Source organism: Scyliorhinus torazame, unplaced genomic scaffold, assembly GCF_047496885.1.
Source record: "Scyliorhinus torazame isolate Kashiwa2021f unplaced genomic scaffold, sScyTor2.1 scaffold_1604, whole genome shotgun sequence".
Lineage (NCBI taxonomy): Eukaryota > Metazoa > Chordata > Chondrichthyes > Carcharhiniformes > Scyliorhinidae > Scyliorhinus > Scyliorhinus torazame.
The window spans coordinates 999-22,765 of NW_027309331.1; the positions used below are offsets into that span (position 1 = coordinate 999).

Below are 21,767 nucleotides of genomic sequence, written 5' to 3' on the forward strand. Positions count from 1 at the left end.
CTCTCACCCCCCACTCCCCCCTCCCTCTCACTCCCCACTCCCTCTCACCCCCCACTCCCCCTCACCTCCACTCCCCCCTCCCACCCCCACTTCCCCCCCTCACACCCCGCACTCCCCCTCCCTCTTGCACCCCACTCCCCCTCCCCCTCACACCCCACTTCCCCTCCCCCTCACACCCCACTTCCCCTCCCCCTCACACCCCACTCCCCCTCCCCCTCACACCCCACTCCCCCTCCCCCTCACACCCCACTCCCCCCTCCCCCTCACACCCCACTCCCCCCTCCCCCTCACACCCCCACTCCCCCACTCCCCCTCACACCCCCACTCCTCCCTCCCCCTCACACCCCCACTCCCCCCTCCCCCTCACACCCCCTCCCCCTCACACCCCCTCCCCCTCACACCTCCACTCCCCCCTCCCCCTCAACCTCCCCCTCCCCCTCCCTCTCACCCCCCCACTCCCCCTCCCCCTCACCCCCCCACTCCCCCCTCCCCCTCACCCCCCCACTCCCCCTCCCCCTCACCCCCCCCACTCCCCCCTCCCCCTCACCCCCCCACTCCCCCCTCCCCCTCACCCCCCCACTCCCCCCTCACCCCTCCACTCCCCCCTCCCCCTCACCCCTCCACTCCCCCCTCCCCCTCACCCCTCCACTCCCCCTCCCCCTCACCCCCCCCACTCCCCCTCACCCCCCCCACTCCCCCTCCCCCTCACCCCCCCCCACTCTCCCCTCACCCCCCCTCTCCCCATCCCCCTCACACCCCCTCTCCCCATCCCCCTCACCCCCCCCACTCCCCCCTCACCCTCCCCCCTCACCCTCACCCCCCCACTCCCCCCTCACCCTCACCCCCCCACTCTCCCCTCACCCCCCCACTCCCCCTCACACCCCCCATTCCCCCCTCCCACCCCCACTCCCCCCTCCCACCCCCACTCCCTCCTCCCACCCCCACTCCCTCCTCCCACCCCCACTCCCTCCTCCCACCCCCACTCCCCTTCCCCTCACACCCCCACTCCTCCCTCCCCCTCCCCCCTCACCCTCACCCCACCTCCCCCTCACCCTCACCCCCCCTCACCCTCACCCCCCTCCCACCCCCACTCCCCCCTCCCACCCCCACTCCTCCCTCCCCCTCACCCCACCTCCCCCTCACCCCCCCTCCCCCTCACCCCCCCTCCCACCCCCACTCCCCCCTTCCCACCCCCACTCCCCCTTCCCACCCCCACTCCCCCTTCCCCTCACACCCACACTCACCCCTCACACCCCCACTCCTCCCTCACACCCTCACTCCTCCCTCCCACCCCCACTCCTCCCTCCCACCCCCACTCCTCCCTCCCCCTCACACCCCCATCCCCCTCAGACCCCCATCCCCCTCAGACCCCCATCCCCCTCACACCCCCATCCCCCTCACCCCCCCACTCCCCCTCAGCCTCACCCCCCACTCCCCCCTCACCCCCCCCACTCCCCCCTCACCCCCACTCCCCCTCCCCCTCACACTCCCACTCCCCCCTCACCCTCACACCCCTCACACTCCCACTCCCCCCTCCCACCCCCACTCCTCCCTCCCCCTCACCCCCACTCCCCCCTCACCCCACCTCCCCCTCACCCTCACCCCCCCTCCCACCCCCACTCCCCCTTCCCACCCCCACTCCCCCTTCCCACCCCCACTCCCCCTTCCCACCCCCACTCCCCCTTCCCACCCCCACTCCCCCTTCCCACCCCCACTCCCCCTTCCCACCCCCACTCCCCCTTCCCACCCCCACTCCTCCCTCCCCCTCACACCCCCATCCCCCTCACACCCCCATCCCCCTCACACCCCCATCCCCCTCACACCCCCATCCCCCTCACACCCCCATCCCCCTCACACCCCCATCCCCCTCACACCCCCATCCCCCTCACACCCCCATCCCCCTCACACCCCCATCCCCCTCACACCCCCATCCCCCTCACACCCCCATCCCCCTCACACCCCCATCCCCCTCACACCCCCATCCCCCTCACACCCCCATCCCCCTCACACCCCCATCCCCCTCACACCCCCATCCCCCTCACACCCCCATCCCCCTCACCCCCCCACTCCTCCCTCCCCCTCACCCCCCCACTCCCCCCTCCCCCTCACCCCCCTCCCCCTCACAACCCCACTCACCCTCACTCCCCCACTCCCCCATCCCCCTCACCACCCTCCCCCTCACAACCCCACTTACCCTCACCCCCCCACTCCCCCACTCACCCCTGACCCTCACTCCCCCCTCCCCCCCACCCCCCCCACTCCCCCATCCCCCTCATACCCCACTCCCTCTCACACCTCCCGTCTCCCCTGCCTCCCTCCCCCCTCCCTCTCGCCCCACCCTCCCTCTCGACTCCCCCCCCCCCCCCCCACCCTCCCTCTCGACTCCCCCCCCCACCCTCCCTCTCGACTCCCCCTCCCCCCCCTCGACTCCCCCTCCCCCCCCTCGACTCCCCCTACCTGTCGCTCCCCCTCACGCCCCACCTCCCGCTCTCACCTCCCCCCCTCTCTCCTGCCCCGCGCTCCCCTCATGCTCTGCCGACGGTTACCCGCTCCCTGTTCCGTTTCCTCTTCACCTTCCTCGCAGTCTCACTATTCCCCCTCCTCGCTGTCCCCCTTCCCTCCTCAGTCTTCAATACTGATTACTCACTTCACTGTCTTGTCTCCAGCGTGAAGGAGGTTTATCGGCTCGAAGAGATGGAGAGGATATTTGTCCGGTAAGACCAATTATGAGCTGAAATCACCAGTGTGTGGGGAACTGTATCCCAGTGAGAGTCAGTGTGTGTGGAACTGTATCCCAGTGAGAGTCAGTGTGTGTGGAACTGTATCCCAGTGAGAGTCAGTGTGTGTGGAACTGTATCCCAGTGAGAGTCAGTGTGTGTGGAACTGTATCCCAGTGAGAGTCAGTGTGTGTGGAACTGTATCCCAGTGAGAGTCAGTGTGTGTGGAACTGTACCCCAGTGAGAGTCAGTGTGTGTGGGACTGTATCCCAGTGAGAGTCAGTGTGTGGAACTGTATCCCAGTGAGAGTCAGTGTGTGTGGAACTGTATCCCAGTGAGAGTCAGTGTGTGTGGAACTGTATCCCAGTGAGAGTCAGTGTGTGTGGAACTGTATCCCAGTGAGAGTCAGTGTGTGTGGAACAGTATCTCGGTGAGAGTCAGTGTGTGTGGAACTGTAACCCAGTGAGAGAGAGTGTGTGGAACTGTATCCCAGTGAGAGTCAGTGTGTGTGGGACCCGTACCCCAGTGAGAGTCAGTGTGTGTGGAACTGTATCCCAGTGAGAGTCAGTGTGTGTGGAACTGTATCCCAGTGAGAGTCAGTGTGTGTGGAACTGTATCCCAGTGAGAGTCAGTGCGTGTGGAACTGTATCCCAGTGAGAGTCAGTGTGTGTGGAATTGTAACCCAGTGAGAGTCAGTGCTTGTGGAACTGTACCCCAGTGAGAGTCAGTGTGTGTGGAACTGTAACCCAGTGAGAGTCAGTGTGTGTGGAACTGTATCTCAGTGAGAGTCAGTGTGTGTGGAACTGTAACCCAGTGAGAGTCAGTGTGTGTGGAACTGTAACCCAGTGAGAGTCAGTGTGTGTGGGACCCGTACCCCAGTGAGAGTTAGTGTGTGGAACTGTACCCCAGTGAGAGTCAGTGTGTGTGGAACTGTATCCCAGTGAGAGTTAGTGTGTGTGGAACTGTATCCCAGTGAGAGTCAGTGTGTGGAACTGTATCCCAGTGAGAGTCAGTGTGTGTGGAACTGTATCCCAGTGAGAGTCAGTGCGTGTGGAACTGTACCCCAGTGAGAGTCAGTGTGTGTGGAACTGTAACCCAGTGAGAGTCAGTGTGTGTGGAACTGTAACCCAGTGAGAGTCAGTGTGTGTGGAACTGTAACCCAGTGAGAGTCAGTGTGTGTGGGACCCGTACCCCAGTGAGAGTTAGTGTGTGGAACTGTACCCCAGTGAGAGTCAGTGTGTGTGGAACTGTATCCCAGTGAGTGTCAGTGTGTGTGGATCTGTATCCCAGTGAGAGTCAGTGTGTGTGGAACTGTATCCCAGTGAGAGTCAGTGTGTGTGGAACTGTATCTCAGTGAGAGTCAGTGTGTGTGGAACTGTATCCCAGTGAGAGTCAGTGTGTGTGGAACTGTATCCCAGTGAGAGTCAGTGTGTGTAGAACTGTATCCCAGTGAGAGTCAGTGTGTGTGGAACTGTATCCCAGTGAGAGTCAGTGTGTGTGGAACTGTATCCCAGTGAGAGTCAGTGTGTGTGGAACTGTACCCCAGTGAGAGTCAGTGTGTGTGGGACTGTATCCCAGTGAGAGTCAGTGTGTGGAATTGTATCCCAGTGAGAGTCAGTGTGTGTGGAACTGTATCCCAGTGAGAGTCAGTGTGTGTGGAACTGTATCCCAGTGAGAGTCAGTGTGTGTGGAACTGTATCCCAGTGAGAGTCAGTGTGTGTGGAACAGTATCTCGGTGAGAGTCAGTGTGTGTGGAACTGTAACCCAGTGAGAGAGAGTGTGTGGAACTGTATCCCAGTGAGAGTCAGTGTGTGTGGAACTGTATCCCAGTGAGAGTCAGTGCGTGTGGAACTGTATCCCAGTGAGAGTCAGTGCGTGTGGAACTGTATCCCAGTGAGAGTCAGTGTGTGTGGAACTGTATCCCAGTGAGAGTCAGTGTGTGTGGAACTGTATCCCAGTGAGAGTTAGTGTGTGTGGAACTGTATCCCAGTGAGAGTCAGTGCGTGTGGAACTGTATCCCAGTGAGAGTCAGTGTGTGTGGAACTGTATCTCGGTGAGAGTCAGTGTGTGTGGAACTGTATCCCAGTGAGAGTCAGTGTGTGTGGAATTGTAACCCAGTGAGAGTCAGTGTGTGTGGAACTGTATCCCAGTGAGAGTCAGTGTGTGTGGAATTGTAACCCAGTGAGAGTCAGTGTGTGTGGAACTGTAACCCAGTGAGAGTCAGTGTGTGTGGAACTGTAACCCAGTGAGAGTCAGTGTGTGTGGAACTGTAACCCAGTGAGAGTCAGTGTGTGTGGGACCCGTACCCCAGTGAGAGTTAGTGTGTGGAACTGTACCCCAGTGAGAGTCAGTGTGTGTGGAACTGTATCCCAGTGAGAGTTAGTGTGTGTGGAACTGTATCCCAGTGAGAGTCAGTGTGTGGAACTGTATCCCAGTGAGAGTCAGTGTGTGTGGAACTGTATCCCAGTGAGAGTCAGTGCGTGTGGAACTGTACCCCAGTGAGAGTCAGTGTGTGTGGAACTGTAACCCAGTGAGAGTCAGTGTGTGTGGAACTGTAACCCAGTGAGAGTCAGTGTGTGTGGAACTGTAACCCAGTGAGAGTCAGTGTGTGTGGAACTGTAACCCAGTGAGAGTCAGTGTGTGTGGGACCCGTACCCCAGTGAGAGTTAGTGTGTGGAACTGTACCCCAGTGAGAGTCAGTGTGTGTGGAACTGTATCCCAGTGAGTGTCAGTGTGTGTGGATCTGTATCCCAGTGAGAGTCAGTGTGTGTGGAACTGTATCCCAGTGAGAGTCAGTGTGTGTGGAACTGTATCTCAGTGAGAGTCAGTGTGTGTGGAACTGTATCCCAGTGAGAGTCAGTGTGTGTGGAACTGTATCCCAGTGAGTGTCAGGGTGTGTGGAACTGTACCCCAGTGAGAGTCAGTGTGTGTGGAACTGTCTCGCAGTGAGAGTCAGTGTGTGTGGAACTGTATCCCAGTGAGAGTGAGTGTGTGTGGAACTGTATCCCAGTGAGAGTCAGTGTGTGTGGGACCCGTACCCCAGTGAGAGTTAGTGTGTGGAACTGTACCCCAGTGAGAGTCAGTGTGTGTGGAACTGTATCCCAGTGAGTGTCAGTGTGTGTGGATCTGTATCCCAGTGAGAGTCAGTGTGTGTGGAACTGTATCCCAGTGAGAGTCAGTGTGTGTGGAACTGTATCTCAGTGAGAGTCAGTGTGTGTGGATCTGTATCCCAGTGAGAGTCAGTGTGTGTGGAACTGTATCCCAGTGAGAGTCAGTGTGTGTGGAACTGTATCCCAGTGAGTGTCAGGGTGTGTGGAACTGTACCCCAGTGAGAGTCAGTGTGTGTGGAACTGTATCCCAGTGAGAGTCAGTGTGTGTGGAACTGTATCCCAGTGAGAGTCAGTGTGTGTGGAACTGTATCCCAGTGAGAGTCAGTGTGTGTGGAACTGTACCCCAGTGAGAGTCAGTGTGTGTGGAACTGTCTCGCAGTGAGAGTCAGTGTGTGTGGAACTGTATCCCAGTGAGAGTCCGTGTGTGTGGAACTGTATCCCAGTGAGAGTGAGTGTGTGTGGAACTGTATCCCAGTGAGAGTCAGTGTGTGTGGAACTGTATCCCAGTGAGAGTCAGTGTGTGTGGAAATGTCTCGCAGTGAGAGTCAGTGTGTGGGGAACTGTATCCCAGTGAGAGTCAGTGTGTGTGGAACTGTATCCCAGTGAGAGTCAGTGTGTGTGGAACTGTATCTCAGTGAGAGTCAGTGTGTGTGGAACTGTATCCCAGTGAGAGTCAGTGTGTGTGGAACTGTATCCCAGTGAGAGTCAGTGTGTGTGAAACTGTACCCCAGTGAGAGTCAGTGTGTGTGGAACTGTATCCCAGTGAGAGTCAGTGTGTGTGGAACCCGTACCCCAGTGAGAGTCGGTGTGTGTGGAACTGTATCCCAGTGAGAGTCAGTGTGTGTGGAACAGTATCCCAGTGAGAGTCAGTGTGTGTGGAACTGTATCCCAGTGAGAGTCAGTGTGTGTGGAACTGTATCCCAGTGAGAGTCAGTGTGTGTGGAACTGTATCCCAGTGAGAGTCAGTGTGTGTGGAACTGTATCCCAGTGAGAGTCAGTGTGTGTGGAACTGTACCCCAGTGAGAGTCAGTGTGTGTGGAACTGTATCCCAGTGTGAGTCCGTGTGTGTGGAACTGTACCCCAGTGAGAGTCAGTGTGTGTGCTTGTGTGCAGTTCTGGTCACCACATTATAGGAAGGATGTGACTGTACTGGAGGGGGTGCAGAGGAGATTCACCAGGATGGTGCCTGGGACCGAACATTTCAGTTATGAAGAGAGGTTGGGGCTTGGGTTGTTTTCGCTGGAGCAGAGAAGACTGAGGGGCGATCTGATCGAGGTGGACAAGATTATGAGGGGCATGGAGAGGGTGGATAGGTGTCCCTTTAGTTGAAGGGTCGGTTACGAGGGGGACACAAGTTCACGGGCAGGAGGTTTGTGGGGGGGGGATTTGAGGGTAAACCTTTGTTACCCAGAGGGAGCTGAGGGTCTGGAACGCGCTGCCTGGGAGGGGGGGTAGAGGCCTTTAACAAGTACCCGGGTCAGCACTTGGCCCGTCAGAACATTCCAAGCTACGGGACAAGTGCTGGCAAGTGGGGTTAGGTAGACAGGTCAGGGCCTCTCATGGGACAGTGCAGACTCGATGGGCCGAACGGCCTCTTCGGCACTGTGAGATTCTGTGATTCATTTATGGGATGTGGGTGTTGCTGGTCAGACCAGCATTTATTGCCCATCGAGTACCCAATTATTCTCTTTTTCAATTAAGGGGCAATTCAGCGTGGCCAATCCACCTACCCTGCACATCTTTGGGTTGTGGGGGTGAGACCCACGCAGACACGGGGAGAATGTGCAAACTCCACACGGACAGTGACCGAGGGCCGGGATCGAACCCGGGACCTCAGCGCCGTGAGGCAGCACTGCTAACCACTGTGCCACCGTGCTGCCCCGGGTGTCGAGCTTCTCGAGTGTTGGAGCTGCACTCAAGTGGAGAGTATCCCACCACACTCCTGACTTGGGCCTTGTCGGTGGCTTTGGGTGGGGGGTCAGCAGGAGTTACTCGCTGCAGGATCCGAGCTTTTCACCTCTACGGGGGGCTTCCCAAAGGGGCTGTCCAGAGTTTGTGACTGCAAGCTTCATGTTTGCAGGTTAGAGATGAAGATTACAAAGGGTTCGAGTGGAATGCCCCGACTGTCCTACACCGGCCGAGATGATCGACACTTTCTGCCCACTGGCCTGCACATCATTAAAACTGTGAACGGTAAGCCAATATTCCATCCCATAATATTCTGGCTTGCTGTTCGTGAGAGATTAGGAAAATCAACCTTCTGGTTTCACCAGAGCCTCACACTCACACCGTACACCAAGATTAAAACCCAACATAAACCCCCTGAACCCCCAACATAAACCCCCTGAACCCCAACATAAACCCCCTGAACCCCAACATAAACCCCCTGAACCCCAACATAAACCCCCTGAACCCCAACATAAACCCCCTGAACCCCAACATAAACCCCCTGAACCCCAACATTAAACCCCATCAAACCCCAACATAAACCCCCTGAACCCCAACATTACCCCCCTGAACCCCAACATTAAACCTCCTCAAACCCCAGCATAAACCCCCGAACCCCAACATTAAACCCCCTGAACCCCAACATTAAACCCCCTCAAACCCCAACATAAGCCCCTCAAACCCCAACATTAAACTCCCTCAACCCCCAACATTAAACGCTCACAAACCCCAACATTAAACGCCCTCAAACCCAACACTAAAACCCCTCAAACCCCAACATTAAACCCCCTCAAACCCCAACATTAAACCCCCTCAAACTCCAACATTAAACCCCCTGAACCCCAACATTAAACCCCAACATTAAACCCCAACATAAACCCCCTTAAAGCCCAACATAAACTCCTTCAAACCCCAACATTAAACCCCCTCAAACCCCAACATTAAACCCCCTGAACCCCAAGATAAACCCCCTCAAACCCCAACATAAACCCCCTGAAACCCAACATTAAACCCCCCTGAAACCCAACATTAAACCCCCCTCAACCCCAACATAAAACTCCCTCAAACCCCAACATTAAACCCTCTCAAACCACAACATTAAACCCCCTGAACCCCAACATTAAACCCCTTCAAACCCCAACATTAAAAGCCCTCAAACCCCAACATTAAAATCCCTCAAACCACAACATTAAACCCCAACATTACACCCCCTGAACCCCAACATTAAACCCCCTCAACCCCCAAGAGTTAATCCCCTCAAAGCCCAACATCAAACTCCCTCAAACCCCAACATTAAACCCCCTCAAAACCCAACATTAAACCCCCTCAAACCCCAACATTAAACCCCCTCAAACCCCAACATTAAACCCCCTCAAACCCAACATTAAACCCCCTCAAACCCAACATTTAACCCCCTCAAACCCCAACATTAAACCCCCTCAAACCTCAACATTAAACCACCTCAAACCCCGAATTAAACCACATCATTAAACCCCATCAAACCCCAACATTAAGCCCCCTCAAACCCCAACATTAAACCCCTTCAAACCCCAACATTAAAAGCCCTCAAACCCCAACATTAAAATCCCTCAAACCACAACATTAAACCCCAACATTACACCCCCTGAACCCCAACATTAAACCCCCTCAACCCCCAAGAGTTAATCCCCTCAAAGCCCAACATCAAACTCCCTCAAACCCCAACATTAAACCCCCTCAAAACCCAACATTAAACCCCCTCAAACCCCAACATTAAACCCCATCAAACCCCAACATTAAACCCCCTGAAATCCCAACATTAAACCCCCTCAAACCCCAACATTAAACCCCCTCAAACCCCAACATAAAGCCCCTGAACCCCAACGTTAAACCCCTTCAAACCCTAACATTAAACCCCCTGAATCCCAACATGAAACCCCTTCAAACCCCAACATAAAGCCCCTGAACCCCAACGTTAAACCCCTTCAAACCCCAACATTAAACCCCCTGAACCCCAACATAAACCCCCTGAACCCCAACATAAACCCCCTGAACCCCAACATAAACCCCCTGAACCCCAACATAAACCCCCCCGAACCCCAACATAAACCCCCGAACCCCAACATAAACCCCCTGAACCCCAACATTAAACCCCATCAAACCCCAACATAAACCCCCTGAACCCCAGCATAAAACCCCGAACCCCAACATTAAACCCCCCAAACCCCAACATTAAACCCCCTCAAACACAACATTAAACCCCCTCAAACACAACATTAAACCCCCTGAACCCCAACATTAAACCCCAACATAAGCCCCTCAAACCCCAACATTAAACTCCCTCAAACCCCAACATTAAACGCTCACAAACCCCAACATTAAACGCCCTCAAACCCAACATTAAAACCCCTCAAACCCCAACGTTAAACCCCCTCAAACCCCAACATTAAACCCCCTCAAACCACAACATTAAACCCCCTGAACCCCAACATTAAACCCCAACATAAACCCCCTTAAAGCCCAACATAAACCCCTCCAAACCCCAAGATAAACCCCCTCAAACCCCAACATAAACCCCCTGAAACCCAACATTAAACCCCCCTGAAACCCAACATTAAACCCCCTGAACCCCAACATTAAACCCCCTCAAACCCCAACATTAAACCCCCTCAAACCCCAACATTAAACCCCCTCAAACCCCAACATTAAACAACCTCAAACCCAACATTTAACCCCCTCAAACCCCAACATTAAACCCCCTCAAACCTCAACATTAAACCACCTCAAACCCCAACATTAAGCCCCCTCAAACCCCAACATTAAACCCCTTCAAACCCCAACATTAAAAGCCCTCAAACCCCAACATTAAAATCCCTCAAACCCCAACATTAAACCCCAACATTACACCCCCTGGACCCCAACATTAAACCCCCTCAACCCCCAAGAGTTAATCCCCTCAAAGCCCAACATCAAACCCCCTCAAACCCCAACATTAAACCCCCTCAAACCCCAACATTAAACCCCATCAAACCCCAACATTAAACCCCCTGAAATCCCAACATGAAACCCCCTCGAACCCCAACATTAAACTTTCTCAAACCCCAACATTAAACCCCCTCAAACCCCAACATTAAACCCCCTGAATCCCAACATGAAACCCCTTCAAACCCCAACATAAAGCCCCTGAACCCCAACGTTAAACCCCTTCAAACCCTAACATTAAACCCCCTCAAACCCCAACATTAAACAACCTCAAACCCAACATTTAACACCCTCAAACCCCAACATTAAACCCCCTCAAACCCAACATTAAACCCCCTCAAACCCCAACATCAAACTCTCTCAAACCCCAACATCAAACTCCCTCAAACCTCAACATTAAACCACCTCAAACCCCGAATTAAACCCCATCATTAAACCCCATCAAACCCCAACATTAAGCCCCCTCAAACCCCAATATTAAACCCCTTCAAACCCCAACATTAAAAGCCCTCAAACCCCAACATTAAAATCCCTCAAACCCCAACATTAATCCCCAACATTACACCCCCTGAACCCCAACATTACACCCCCTCAACCCCCAACAGTTAATCCCCTCAAAGCCCAACATCAAACTCCCTCAAACCACAACATTAAACCCCCTCAAACCCCAACATTAAACCCCATCAAACCCCAACATTAAACCCCCTGAAATCCCAACATTAAACCCCCTGAACCCCAACATTAAACCCCCTCGAACCCCAACATTAAACCCCCTGAATCCCAACATGAAACCCCTTCAAACCCCAACATAAAGCCCCTGAACCCCAACGTTAAACCCCTTCAAACCCTAACATTAAACCCCCTCAACCCCCAACAGTTAATCCCCTCACAGCCCAACATCAAACTCCCTCAAACCCCAACATTAAACCCCCTCAAACCCCAACATTAAAACCCAACATTAAACCCCCTCAAACCCCAACATAAACCCCCTTAAAGCCCAACATAAACCCCCTCAAACCCCAACATCAAACCCCCTCATACCCCAAGATTAAACCCCTTCAAACCCCAACATAAACCCCCTCAAACCCAACATTAAACCCCCCTCAACCCCAACATTAAACCCCCTCAAACCCCAACATTAAACCCCCTCAACCCCAGCATTAAACCCCCTCAAACCCCAACATTAAACCCCCTCAAACCCAACATTAAACCCCCTCAAACCCAACATTAAACCCCCTCACACCCCAATATAAACCCCCTGAACCCAAACATTAAACCCCTCAAACCCCAACATCAAACTCCCTCAAACCCCAACATTAAACCCCCTAAAACCCCAACATTAAACCCCCTCAAACCCAACATTAACTCCCCTGAACCCCAACATTAAACCCCAACATAAACCCCCTTAAAGACCAACATAAAGCCCCTCAAACCCCAACATTAAAACCCCTCATACCCCAAGATTAAACCCCTTCAAACCCCAACATAAACCCCCTGAAACCCAATATTAAACCCCCCTCAACCCCAACATCAAACTCCCTCAAACCCCAACATTAAACCCCCTCAAACCCCAACATGAAACCCCCTGAACCCCAACATTAAACCCCCTCAGACCCAACATTAAACCCCCTCAAACCCCAACATCAAACTCCCTCAAACCTCAACATTAAACCACCTCAAACCCCGAATTAAACCCCATCAAACCCCAACATTGATCCCCCTCAAACTCCAACATGATACCCCTTCAAACCCCAACATTAAAGCCCTCAAATCCCATCATTAAACCCCCTCAAACCCCAACATTAAACCGCCGGAACCCCAACATTAAACCCCCTCAAACCCCAACATTAAACCCCCTGAACCCCAGCATTAAACCCCCTCAAACCCCAACATTAAACCCCCTGAAACCCCAACATTAAACCCCCTCAAACTCAACATTAAACCCCCTGAACCCCAACATTAATCCCCTTGAACCCCAACATTAAACCCCCTCAAACCCCAACATTAAACCCCCTCAAACCCAACATTAAACCCCCTCAAACCCAACATTAAACCCCCTCAAACCCAACATTAAACCCTCTCACACCCCAATATAAACCCCCTGAACCCCAACATTAAACCCCCTCGAACCCCAACATTAAACCTCTTCCAACCCCAACATTAAACCCCCCCAACCCCAACATTAAACCCCCTCGAACCCCAACATTAAACCCCCTCAAACCCCAACATTAAACCCATCAAACCGCAACATTAAACCCCCTGAACCCCAACATTAAACCCCCTGAACCCCAACATTAAACCCCTTCAAACCCCAACATTAAACCCCCTCAAACCCCAATATTAAACTCCCTCAATCCCCAACATAAACCCCCTGAAACCCAACATTAAACCCCCCTCAATCCCAACATCAAACTCCCTCAAACCCCAACATTAAACCCCCTCAAACCCCAACATTAAACCCCCTGAACCCCAACATTAAACCCCAACATTAAACCCACTCAAGCCCCAACATTAAATCCGCTGAACCCCAACATTAAAACACCCTGAACCCCAATATTGAACCCCCTGAACCCCAACATAAACCCCCTCAAACCCCAACATTAAACCCCCTCAAACCCCATCATTGAACCCCCTCAAACCCCAACATTAAACCACTCAAACCCCAACATTAAACCCCCTGAACCCCAACATTAAACCCCCTGAACCCCAACATTAAACCCCCTGAACCCCAACATTAAACCCCAACATTATACCCCCTCAAACCCCAACATTAAACCCCCTCAAACCCCAACATTCAAACCCCAACATTAAACGCTCACAAACCCCAACATTAAACCCCCTGAACCCCAACATTTAACCCCCTCAAACCCAACATTAAACCCCCTCAAACCCCAACAGTAAACCCCCTCAAACCCCAACATTAGCCCCTCAAAGCCCAACATTAAACCCCCTCAAACCCCAACATTAAACCCCCTGAACCCCAACATTAAACCCCCTCAAACCCCAACATAAGCCCCTCAAACCCCAACATTAAACCCCCTCAAACCCCAACATTAAACCCCCTAAAACCCAACATTAAACCCCCTCAAACCCAACATTAAACCCCCTCACACCCCAATATAAACCCCCTGAACCCAAACATTAAACCCCTCAAACCCCAACATTAAACCCCCTAAAACCCCAACATTAAACCCCCTCCAACCCCAACATTAAACCCCCTCGAACCCCAACATTAAACCCCCTCCAACCCCAACATTAAACCCCCTCGAACCCCAACATTAAACCCCCTCAAACCCCAACATTAAACCCCCTCAAACACAACATTAAACCCCCTGAACCCCAACATTAAACCCCTTCAAACCCCAACATTAAACCCCCTCAAACCCCAACATTAAACTCCCTCAAACCCCAAAATTAAACTCCCTCAAACCCCAACATTCAACTCCCTCAAACCCCAACATTAAACTCCCTCAAACCCCAACATTAAACGCTCACAAACCCCAACATTAGACGCCCTGAAACCCAACATTAAAACCCCTTAAACCCCAACATTAAACCCCCTGAACCCCAACATTAAACCCCAACATAAACCCCCTTAAAGCCCAACAGAAACCCCCTCAAACCCCAACATTAAACCCCCTCATACCCCAAGATTAAACCCCTTCAAACCCCAACATAAACCCCCTGAAACCCAACATTAAACCCCCCTCAACCCCAACATTAAACCCCCTGAACCCCAACATTAAACCCCCTCAAACCCCAACATCAAACTCCCTCAAACCTCAACTTTAAACACCTCAAACCCCGAATTAAACCCCATCAAACCCCAACATTAATCCCCCTCAAACTCGAACATTATACCCCTTCAAACCCCAACATTAAAAGCCCTCAAACCCCAACATTATACCCCGTCAAACCCCAACATGAAACCCCCTCAAACCCCAATATTAAACCCACTCAAACCCCAACATTAAACCCCCTGAAATCCCAACATTAAACCCCCTCAAACCCCAACATTAAACCGCCAGAACCCCAACATTAAACCCCCTCAAACCCCAACATTAAACCCCCTCAAACCCCAACATTAAACCCCCTCAAACCCCAACACTAAACTCTTGGATCCCCAACATTAAACCCCCTGAACCCCAACATTAAACCCACTCAAACCCCAACATTAAACCCCCTCAAACCCCAACATTAAACCCACTCAAGCCCCAACATTAAATCCGCTGAACCCCAATATTAAACCCCATCAAACCCCAACAGTTAATCCCCTCAAACCCCAACATTAATACCCTCAAACCCCAACATTATATCCCCTCAAACCCCAACATCAAACTCCCTCAAACCCCAACATTAAACCCCCTCAAACCCACCATTAAACCCCCCCAAATGCCAACATTAAACCCCCTGAACCCCAACCTTAAACCCCAACATAAACCCCCTTAAAGCCCAACATAAACCCCCTCAAACCCCAACATCAAACTCACTCAAACCCCAACATTAAACCCCCTCAAACCCCAACATTAAACCCCCTCAAACCCCAACATTAAACCCCCTCAAACCCCAACATTAAACCCCCTCAAACCCAACATTAAACCCCCTGAACCCCAACATAAACCCCCTCAAACCCCAACATTAAACCCCCTCAAACCCCAACATTAAACCCCCTCAAACCCCAACATTAAACCCCCTCAAACCCCAACATTAAACCCCTCAAACCCCAACATTAAACCCCCTCAAACACATTATACCCCCTGAACCCCAACATTAAACCCCCTGAACCCCAACATTAAACCCCAACATTATACCCCCTCAAACCCCAACATTAAACCCCCTCAAACCCCAACATTCAAACCCCAACATTAAAAGCTCACAAACCCCAACATTAAACCCCCTGAACCCCAACATTAAACCCCCTCAAACCCAACATTAAACCCCCTCAAACCCCAACAGTAAACCCCCTCAAACCCCAACATTAAGCCCCCTGAACCCCAACATTAAACCCCCTCAAACCCCAACATAAGGCCTTCAAAGCCCAACATTAAACCCCCTCAAACCCCAACATTAAACCCCCTGAACCCCAACATTAAACCCCCTGAACCCCAACATTAAACCCCCTCAAACCCCAACATTAAACTCCCTCAAACCCCAACATTAAACTCCATCAAACCCCAATATTAAATCCCCTCAAACCCCAACATTAATACCTCGAATCCCCAACATTAAACCCCCTGAGCCCCAACATTAAACCCCCTGAACCCCAACATTAAACCCCCTCAAACCCCAACATTAACTCCAACATTAAACCCCCTCAAACCCCAACATTAAACCTCCTGAACCCCAACATGAAACCCCCTCAAACCCCAACATAAACCCCCTGAACCCCACAATTAAACCCCCTGAACCCCAACATTAAACCCCCTCAAACCCCAACATTAAACCCCTGTATCCCCAACATGAAACCCCCTGAACCCAAACGTTAACCCCCTCAAATCCCAACATTAAACCCTCTCAAACCCCAGCATTAAACCCCCTCAAATCCCAACATTAAACCCCCTCAAACCCCAACATTTAACCGCCTCAAACCCCAACATTAAACCCCCTCAACCCCCAACATTAAACCCCCTCAAACCCCAACATGAAACCCCCTCAACCCCCAGCATTAAACCCCCTCAAACCCCAACATTATAACCCCTCAAACCCCAACATTAAACCCCCTGAACCCCAACATTAAACCCCCTCAAACCCCAACATTAAATCTCCTCAAATCCCAACATTAAACCCCTTCAAACCCCAACATGAAACCCCCTCAAACCCCAACATTAAACCCCCTGAACCCCAACATTAAATCCCCTCAAACCCCAACATGAAACCCCCTCAAACCTCAACATTAAACCCACTAAACCCCAACATTAAACCCCCTGAACCCCATCATTAAACCCTCTGAACCCCAACATTAAACCCCTTCAAACCCCAACATTAAACCCCCTCAAACCCCACCATTAAAGCCCCTCAAACCCCAACATTAAATCCCCTCAAACCCCAACATTAAATCCCCTCAAACCCCAACATTAAACCCCCTTAAACTCCAACATTAAATCCCCTCAAACCCCAACATTAAACCCCCTGCTGATCCCCCATTGTTCACACTAACCCCCCCAACCGTGGTCACACTGACCCCCCCAACTGTGTTCACACTGATCCCCCCCAACTGTGTTCACACTGAACCCCCCCAACTGTGTTCACACTGACCCCCCCAACTGTGTTCACACTGACCCCCCCAACTGTGTTCACACTGAATCCCCCCAACTGTGTTCACACTGAATCCCCCCAACTGTGTTCACACTGAACATCCCCAACTGTGTTCACACTAACCCCCCCAACTGTGTTCACACTAACCCCCCCAACTGTGTTCACACTGACCCCCCAACTGTGTTCACACTGACCCCCCCCAACTGTGTTCACACTGACCCCCCCAACAGTGTTCACACTGACCCCCCAACTGTGTTCACACTGACCCCCCCAACTGTGTTCACACTAACCCCCCCCCCAACCGTGTTCACACTGACCCCCCAACTGTGTTCACACTGAACCCCCCCCAACTGTGTTCACACTGACCCCCCCCAACTGTGTTCACACTGACCCCCCAACTGTGTTCACACTGACCCCCCAACTGTGTTCACACTGACCCCCCCCAACTGTGTTCACACTGAATCCCCCCAACTGTGTTCACACTAACCCCCCCCAACTGTGTTCACACTGACCCCCCCCAACTGTGTTCACACTGAACCCCCCCCAACTGTGTTCACACTGAACGTCCCCAACTGTGTTCACACTGACCCCCCAACTGTGTTCACACTGACACCCCCAACTGTGTTCACACTGACCCCCCCCCAACTGTGCACACTGACCCCCCCCCCAACTGTGTTCACACTGACCCCCCAACTGTGTTCACACTGACCCCCCCAACTGTGTTCACACTGACCCCCCCCAACTGTGTTCACACTGACCCCCCCAACTGTGTTCACACTGAATCCCCCCAACTGTGTTCACACTGACCCCCCCCAACTGTGTTCACACTAACCCCCCCCCCCAACTGTGCACACTGACCCCCCCAACAGTGTTCACACTGACCCCCCAACTGTGTTCACACTGACCCCCCAACTGTGTTCACACTAACCCCCCCCCCAACTGTGTTCACACTAACCCCCCAACTGTGTTCACACTGAACCCCCCCCCAACTGTGTTCACGCTGAACATCCCCAACTGTGTTCACACTGACCCCCCAACTGTGTTCACACTGACACCCCCAACTGTGTTCACACTGACCCCCCCCCAACTGTGCACACTGACCCCCCCCCAACTGTGTTCACACTGACCCCCCCAACTGTGTTCACACTGACCCCCCCAACTGTGTTCACACTGAATCCCCCCAACTGTGTTCACACTAACCCCCCCCCAACTGTGTTCACACTGACCCCCTCCCAACTGTGTTCACACTGACCCCCCCAACTGTGTTCACACTGACCCCCCCCCAACTGTGTTCACACTGACCCCCCCCCAACTGTGTTCACACTGACCCCCCCCCCCCAACTGTGTTCACACTGACCCCCCCCAACTGTGTTCACACTGACCCCCCAACTGTGGTCACACTGACCCCCCAACTGTGGTCACACTGACCCCCCCCAACTGTGGTCACACTGACCCCCCCCAACTGTGTTCACACTGACCCCCCCAACTGTGTTCACACTGACCCCCCAACTGTGTTCACACTGACCCCCCAACTGTGTTCACACTGACCCCCCCCCCAACTGTGTTCACACTGAACATCCCCAACTGTGTTCACACTGACCCCCCCCAACTGTGTTCACACTGACCCCCCAACTGTGTTCACACTGACCCCCCCCAACTGTGCACACTGACCCCCCCCAACTGTGTTCACACTGACCCCCCCCAACTGTGTTCACACTGACCCCCCCCAACTGTGTTCACACTGACCCCCCAACTGTGTTCACACTGAACATCCCCAACTGTGTTCACACTGACCCCCCCCAACTGTGTTCACACTGACCCCCCCCAACTGTGGTCACACTGACCCCCCCCAACTGTGTTCACACTGACCCCCCCAACTGTGTTCACACTGACCCCCCCAACTGTGTTCACACTGACCCCCCAACTGTGTTCACACTGACCCCCCAACTGTGTTCACACTGACCCCCCCCAACTGTGTTCACATTGCCCCCCCCCCAACTGTGTTCACACTGACCCCCCCCAACTGTGTTCACACTGACCCCCCCAACTGTGTTCACACTGACCCCCCCAACTGTGTTCACACTGACACCCCCAAACTGTGTTCACACTGACACCCCCAACTGTGTTCACACTGACCCCCCAACTGTGTTCACACTGACCCCCCCCCAACTGTGCACACTGACCCCCCCCAACTGTGTTCACACTGACCCCCCCAACTGTGCACACTTACCCCCCCCCAACTGTGTTCACACTGACCCCCCCAACTGTGTTCACACTGACCCCCCCCCAACTGTGTTCACACTGACCCCCCCAACTGTGTTCACACTGACCCCCCCAACTGTGTTCACACTGACCCCTCCCCCAACTGTGCACACTGACCCCCCCCAACTGTGTTCACACTGACCCCCCCAACTGTGCACACTGACCCCCCCCAACTGTGTTCACACTGACCCCCCCCAACTGTGTTCACACTGACCCCCCCTAACTGTGTTCACACTGACCCCCCCCCCCCAACTGTGTTCACACTGACCCCCCCCCCAACTGTGTTCACACTGACCCCCCCAACTGTGTTCACACTGACCCCCCAACTGTGTTCACTCTGACCCCCCCTAACTGTGTTCACACTGACCCCCCCCAACTGTGCTCACACTGACCCCCCCCCAACTGTGTTCACACTGACCCTTGCTGATTTCCCCGCTGTCTCTATCTTCGCAGATCCCTGGACTATGTGTTACAGTCGAAACGCCAAGAGGAAATATTTCCACAATACCCTTTCTAAAGAATCAACGTATGACTTGCCCCCAGATTCTATCACCCCATTTCAGTGAGTATCTACAAATTCCGTTCCTCTCTCACCCAGCACTGGGCAGTGGGGCAGGGTGGGTGGAGAGAGTGGGCACTGGGGCAGCGTGGGTGGGTGGGTGGAGAGAGTGGGCGCTGGGGCAGGGTGGGTGGAGAGAGTGGGCACTGGGGCAGTGTGGGTGGAGAAGAGAGTGGGCACTGGGGCAGGGTGGGTGGGTGGAGAGAGGGGGCACTGGGGCAGGGTGGGTGGGTGGAGAGAGTGGGCACTGGGGCAGAGTGGGTGGGTGGAGAGAAGGGGCACTGGGGCAGGGTGGGTGGTGAGAGTGGGCGCTGGGTCAGGATGGGTGGAGAGTGGGCGCTGGGTCAGGGTGGGTGGGTGGAGAGTGGGCGCTGGGGCAGGGTGGGTGGAGAGTGGGCATTGGGGCAGGGTGGGTGGAGAGAGTGGGCACTGGGGCAGAGTGGGTGGGTGGAGAGAAGGGGCACTGGGGCAGGGTGGGTGTGAGAGTGGGCGCTGGGTCAGGGTGGGTGGAGAGTGGGCGCTGGGTCAGGGTGGGTGGGTGGAGAGTGGGCGCTGGGGTAGGGTGGGTGGAGAGTGGGCATTGGGGCAGGGTGGGTGGAGAGACTGGCACTGGGGAAGGGAGGGTGGGAATTGGGGCCGGGTGGGTGGAGAGAGTGGGCACTGGAGCAGGGTGGGTGGAGAGAGTGGGCACTGGGGCAGGGTGGTTGGGTGGAGAGAGTGAGCACTGGGGCAGGGTGGGTGGGTGGAGAGTGGGCACTGGGGCAGGGTGGGTGGGTGGAGAGAGGGGGCACTGGGGCAGGGTGGGTGGGTGGAGACAGTGGGCACTGGGGCAGGGTGGGTGGAGAGAGTGGGCACTGGGGCAGGGTGGGTGGAGAGAGTGGGCACTGGGGCAGCGTGGGTGGAGAGAGTGGGCGCTGGAGCAGGGTGGGTGGGTGGAGAGAGTGGGCGCTAGGGCAGGGTGGGTGGGTGGAGAGAGTGGGCGCTGGGGCAGGGTGGGTGTGTGGAGAGAGTGGGCACTGGGGCAGGATGGGTGGGTGGAGAGAGTGGGCGCTGGGGCAGGGTGGGTGGGTGGAGAGAAGGGGCACTGGGGCAGGGTGGGTGGTGAGAGTGGGCGCTGGGTCAGGGTGGGTGGAGAGTGGGCGCTGGGGCAGGGTGGGTGGAGAAGAGAGTGGGCGCTGGGGCAGGGTGGGTGGGTGGAGAGAGGGGGCACTGGGGCAGGGTGGGTGGGTGGAGAGAGTGGGCACTGGGGCAGGCTGGGTGGAGAGAGTGGGCACTGGGGCAGCATGGGTGGGTGGTGGAGAGAGTGGGCACTGGGGCAGGGTGGGTGGAGAGAGTGGGCACTGGGGCAGGGTGGGTGGAGAGAGTGGGCACTGGGGCAGGGTGGGTGGAGAGTGGGCACTGGGGCAGGGTGGGTGGGTGGTGGAGAGTGGTTGGGAGGGGGGAGGGTTGATGCTGGGGGTGGGGTTGATGCTGGGTGTGTGAGGGTGGGTGTTTTTTGGGTGGGTGTGATGCTGGGGGGAGGGCTGTGTAGGTGTTATGGGGGTGGGGGTGATGCTGGGTGTGGGGTGTGTGCGTGTATTGGGGGTGGGGATGATGCAGGGGGTTGGGGTGATGCTGGGGGGTGTGGGGGTGTTTTGGTGATGAGGGTGTTGCTGGTCAGTGGGGGTGTTTTCGGGGTGGGGGGGTGATGCTGGGTGTTTTGGGGGTGGGGGTGATGCTGGGGTGAGGGGGTGATTCTGGCTGTAGGGGTGATGTTGGGCGTGAGAGTGGTGCGGGTGTTTTGGGGGTGGGGTGATGCTGGGGGTGGGGGTGATGCTGGGTGTGTGTGGGGGGGTGGAGTTGATCATAGAATCATAGAAGTTTACAGCATGGAAACAGGCCCTTCGGCCCAACCAGTCCATGCCGCCCAGTTTTTTACCATTAAGCTAGTCCCAGTTGCCCGCACTTGGCCCATAA

The 21,767-nt window shown here is 54.6% G+C and overlaps 1 protein-coding gene across 1 annotated transcript; it reads left to right on the forward strand.

Annotated features, from left to right (window-relative positions):
• The first annotated feature begins 2,634 nt into the window (after nucleotides 1-2,634).
• Nucleotides 2,635-19,863, forward strand: LOC140407569 (cap-specific mRNA (nucleoside-2'-O-)-methyltransferase 1-like). The gene is made up of 3 exons (XM_072494951.1): nucleotides 2,635-2,714; nucleotides 7,908-8,020; nucleotides 19,706-19,863. Exons 1-3 carry the CDS (start codon nucleotides 2,695-2,697, stop codon nucleotides 19,816-19,818), a joined length of 246 nt encoding a protein of 81 aa, XP_072351052.1. The 5' UTR covers nucleotides 2,635-2,694; the 3' UTR covers nucleotides 19,819-19,863.
• Nucleotides 19,864-21,767: the final 1,904 nt, after the last annotated feature.

Coding starts and splice junctions, on each gene's coding strand:
- LOC140407569 (XM_072494951.1), top strand. CDS start 2,695: ATGGAGAGGATATTTGTCCG. Junction 2,715..7,907: donor ATGGAGAGGATATTTGTCCG/GTAAGACCAATT, acceptor TCATGTTTGCAG/GTTAGAGATGAAGATTACAA. Junction 8,021..19,705: donor CATCATTAAAACTGTGAACG/GTAAGCCAATAT, acceptor CTATCTTCGCAG/ATCCCTGGACTATGTGTTAC.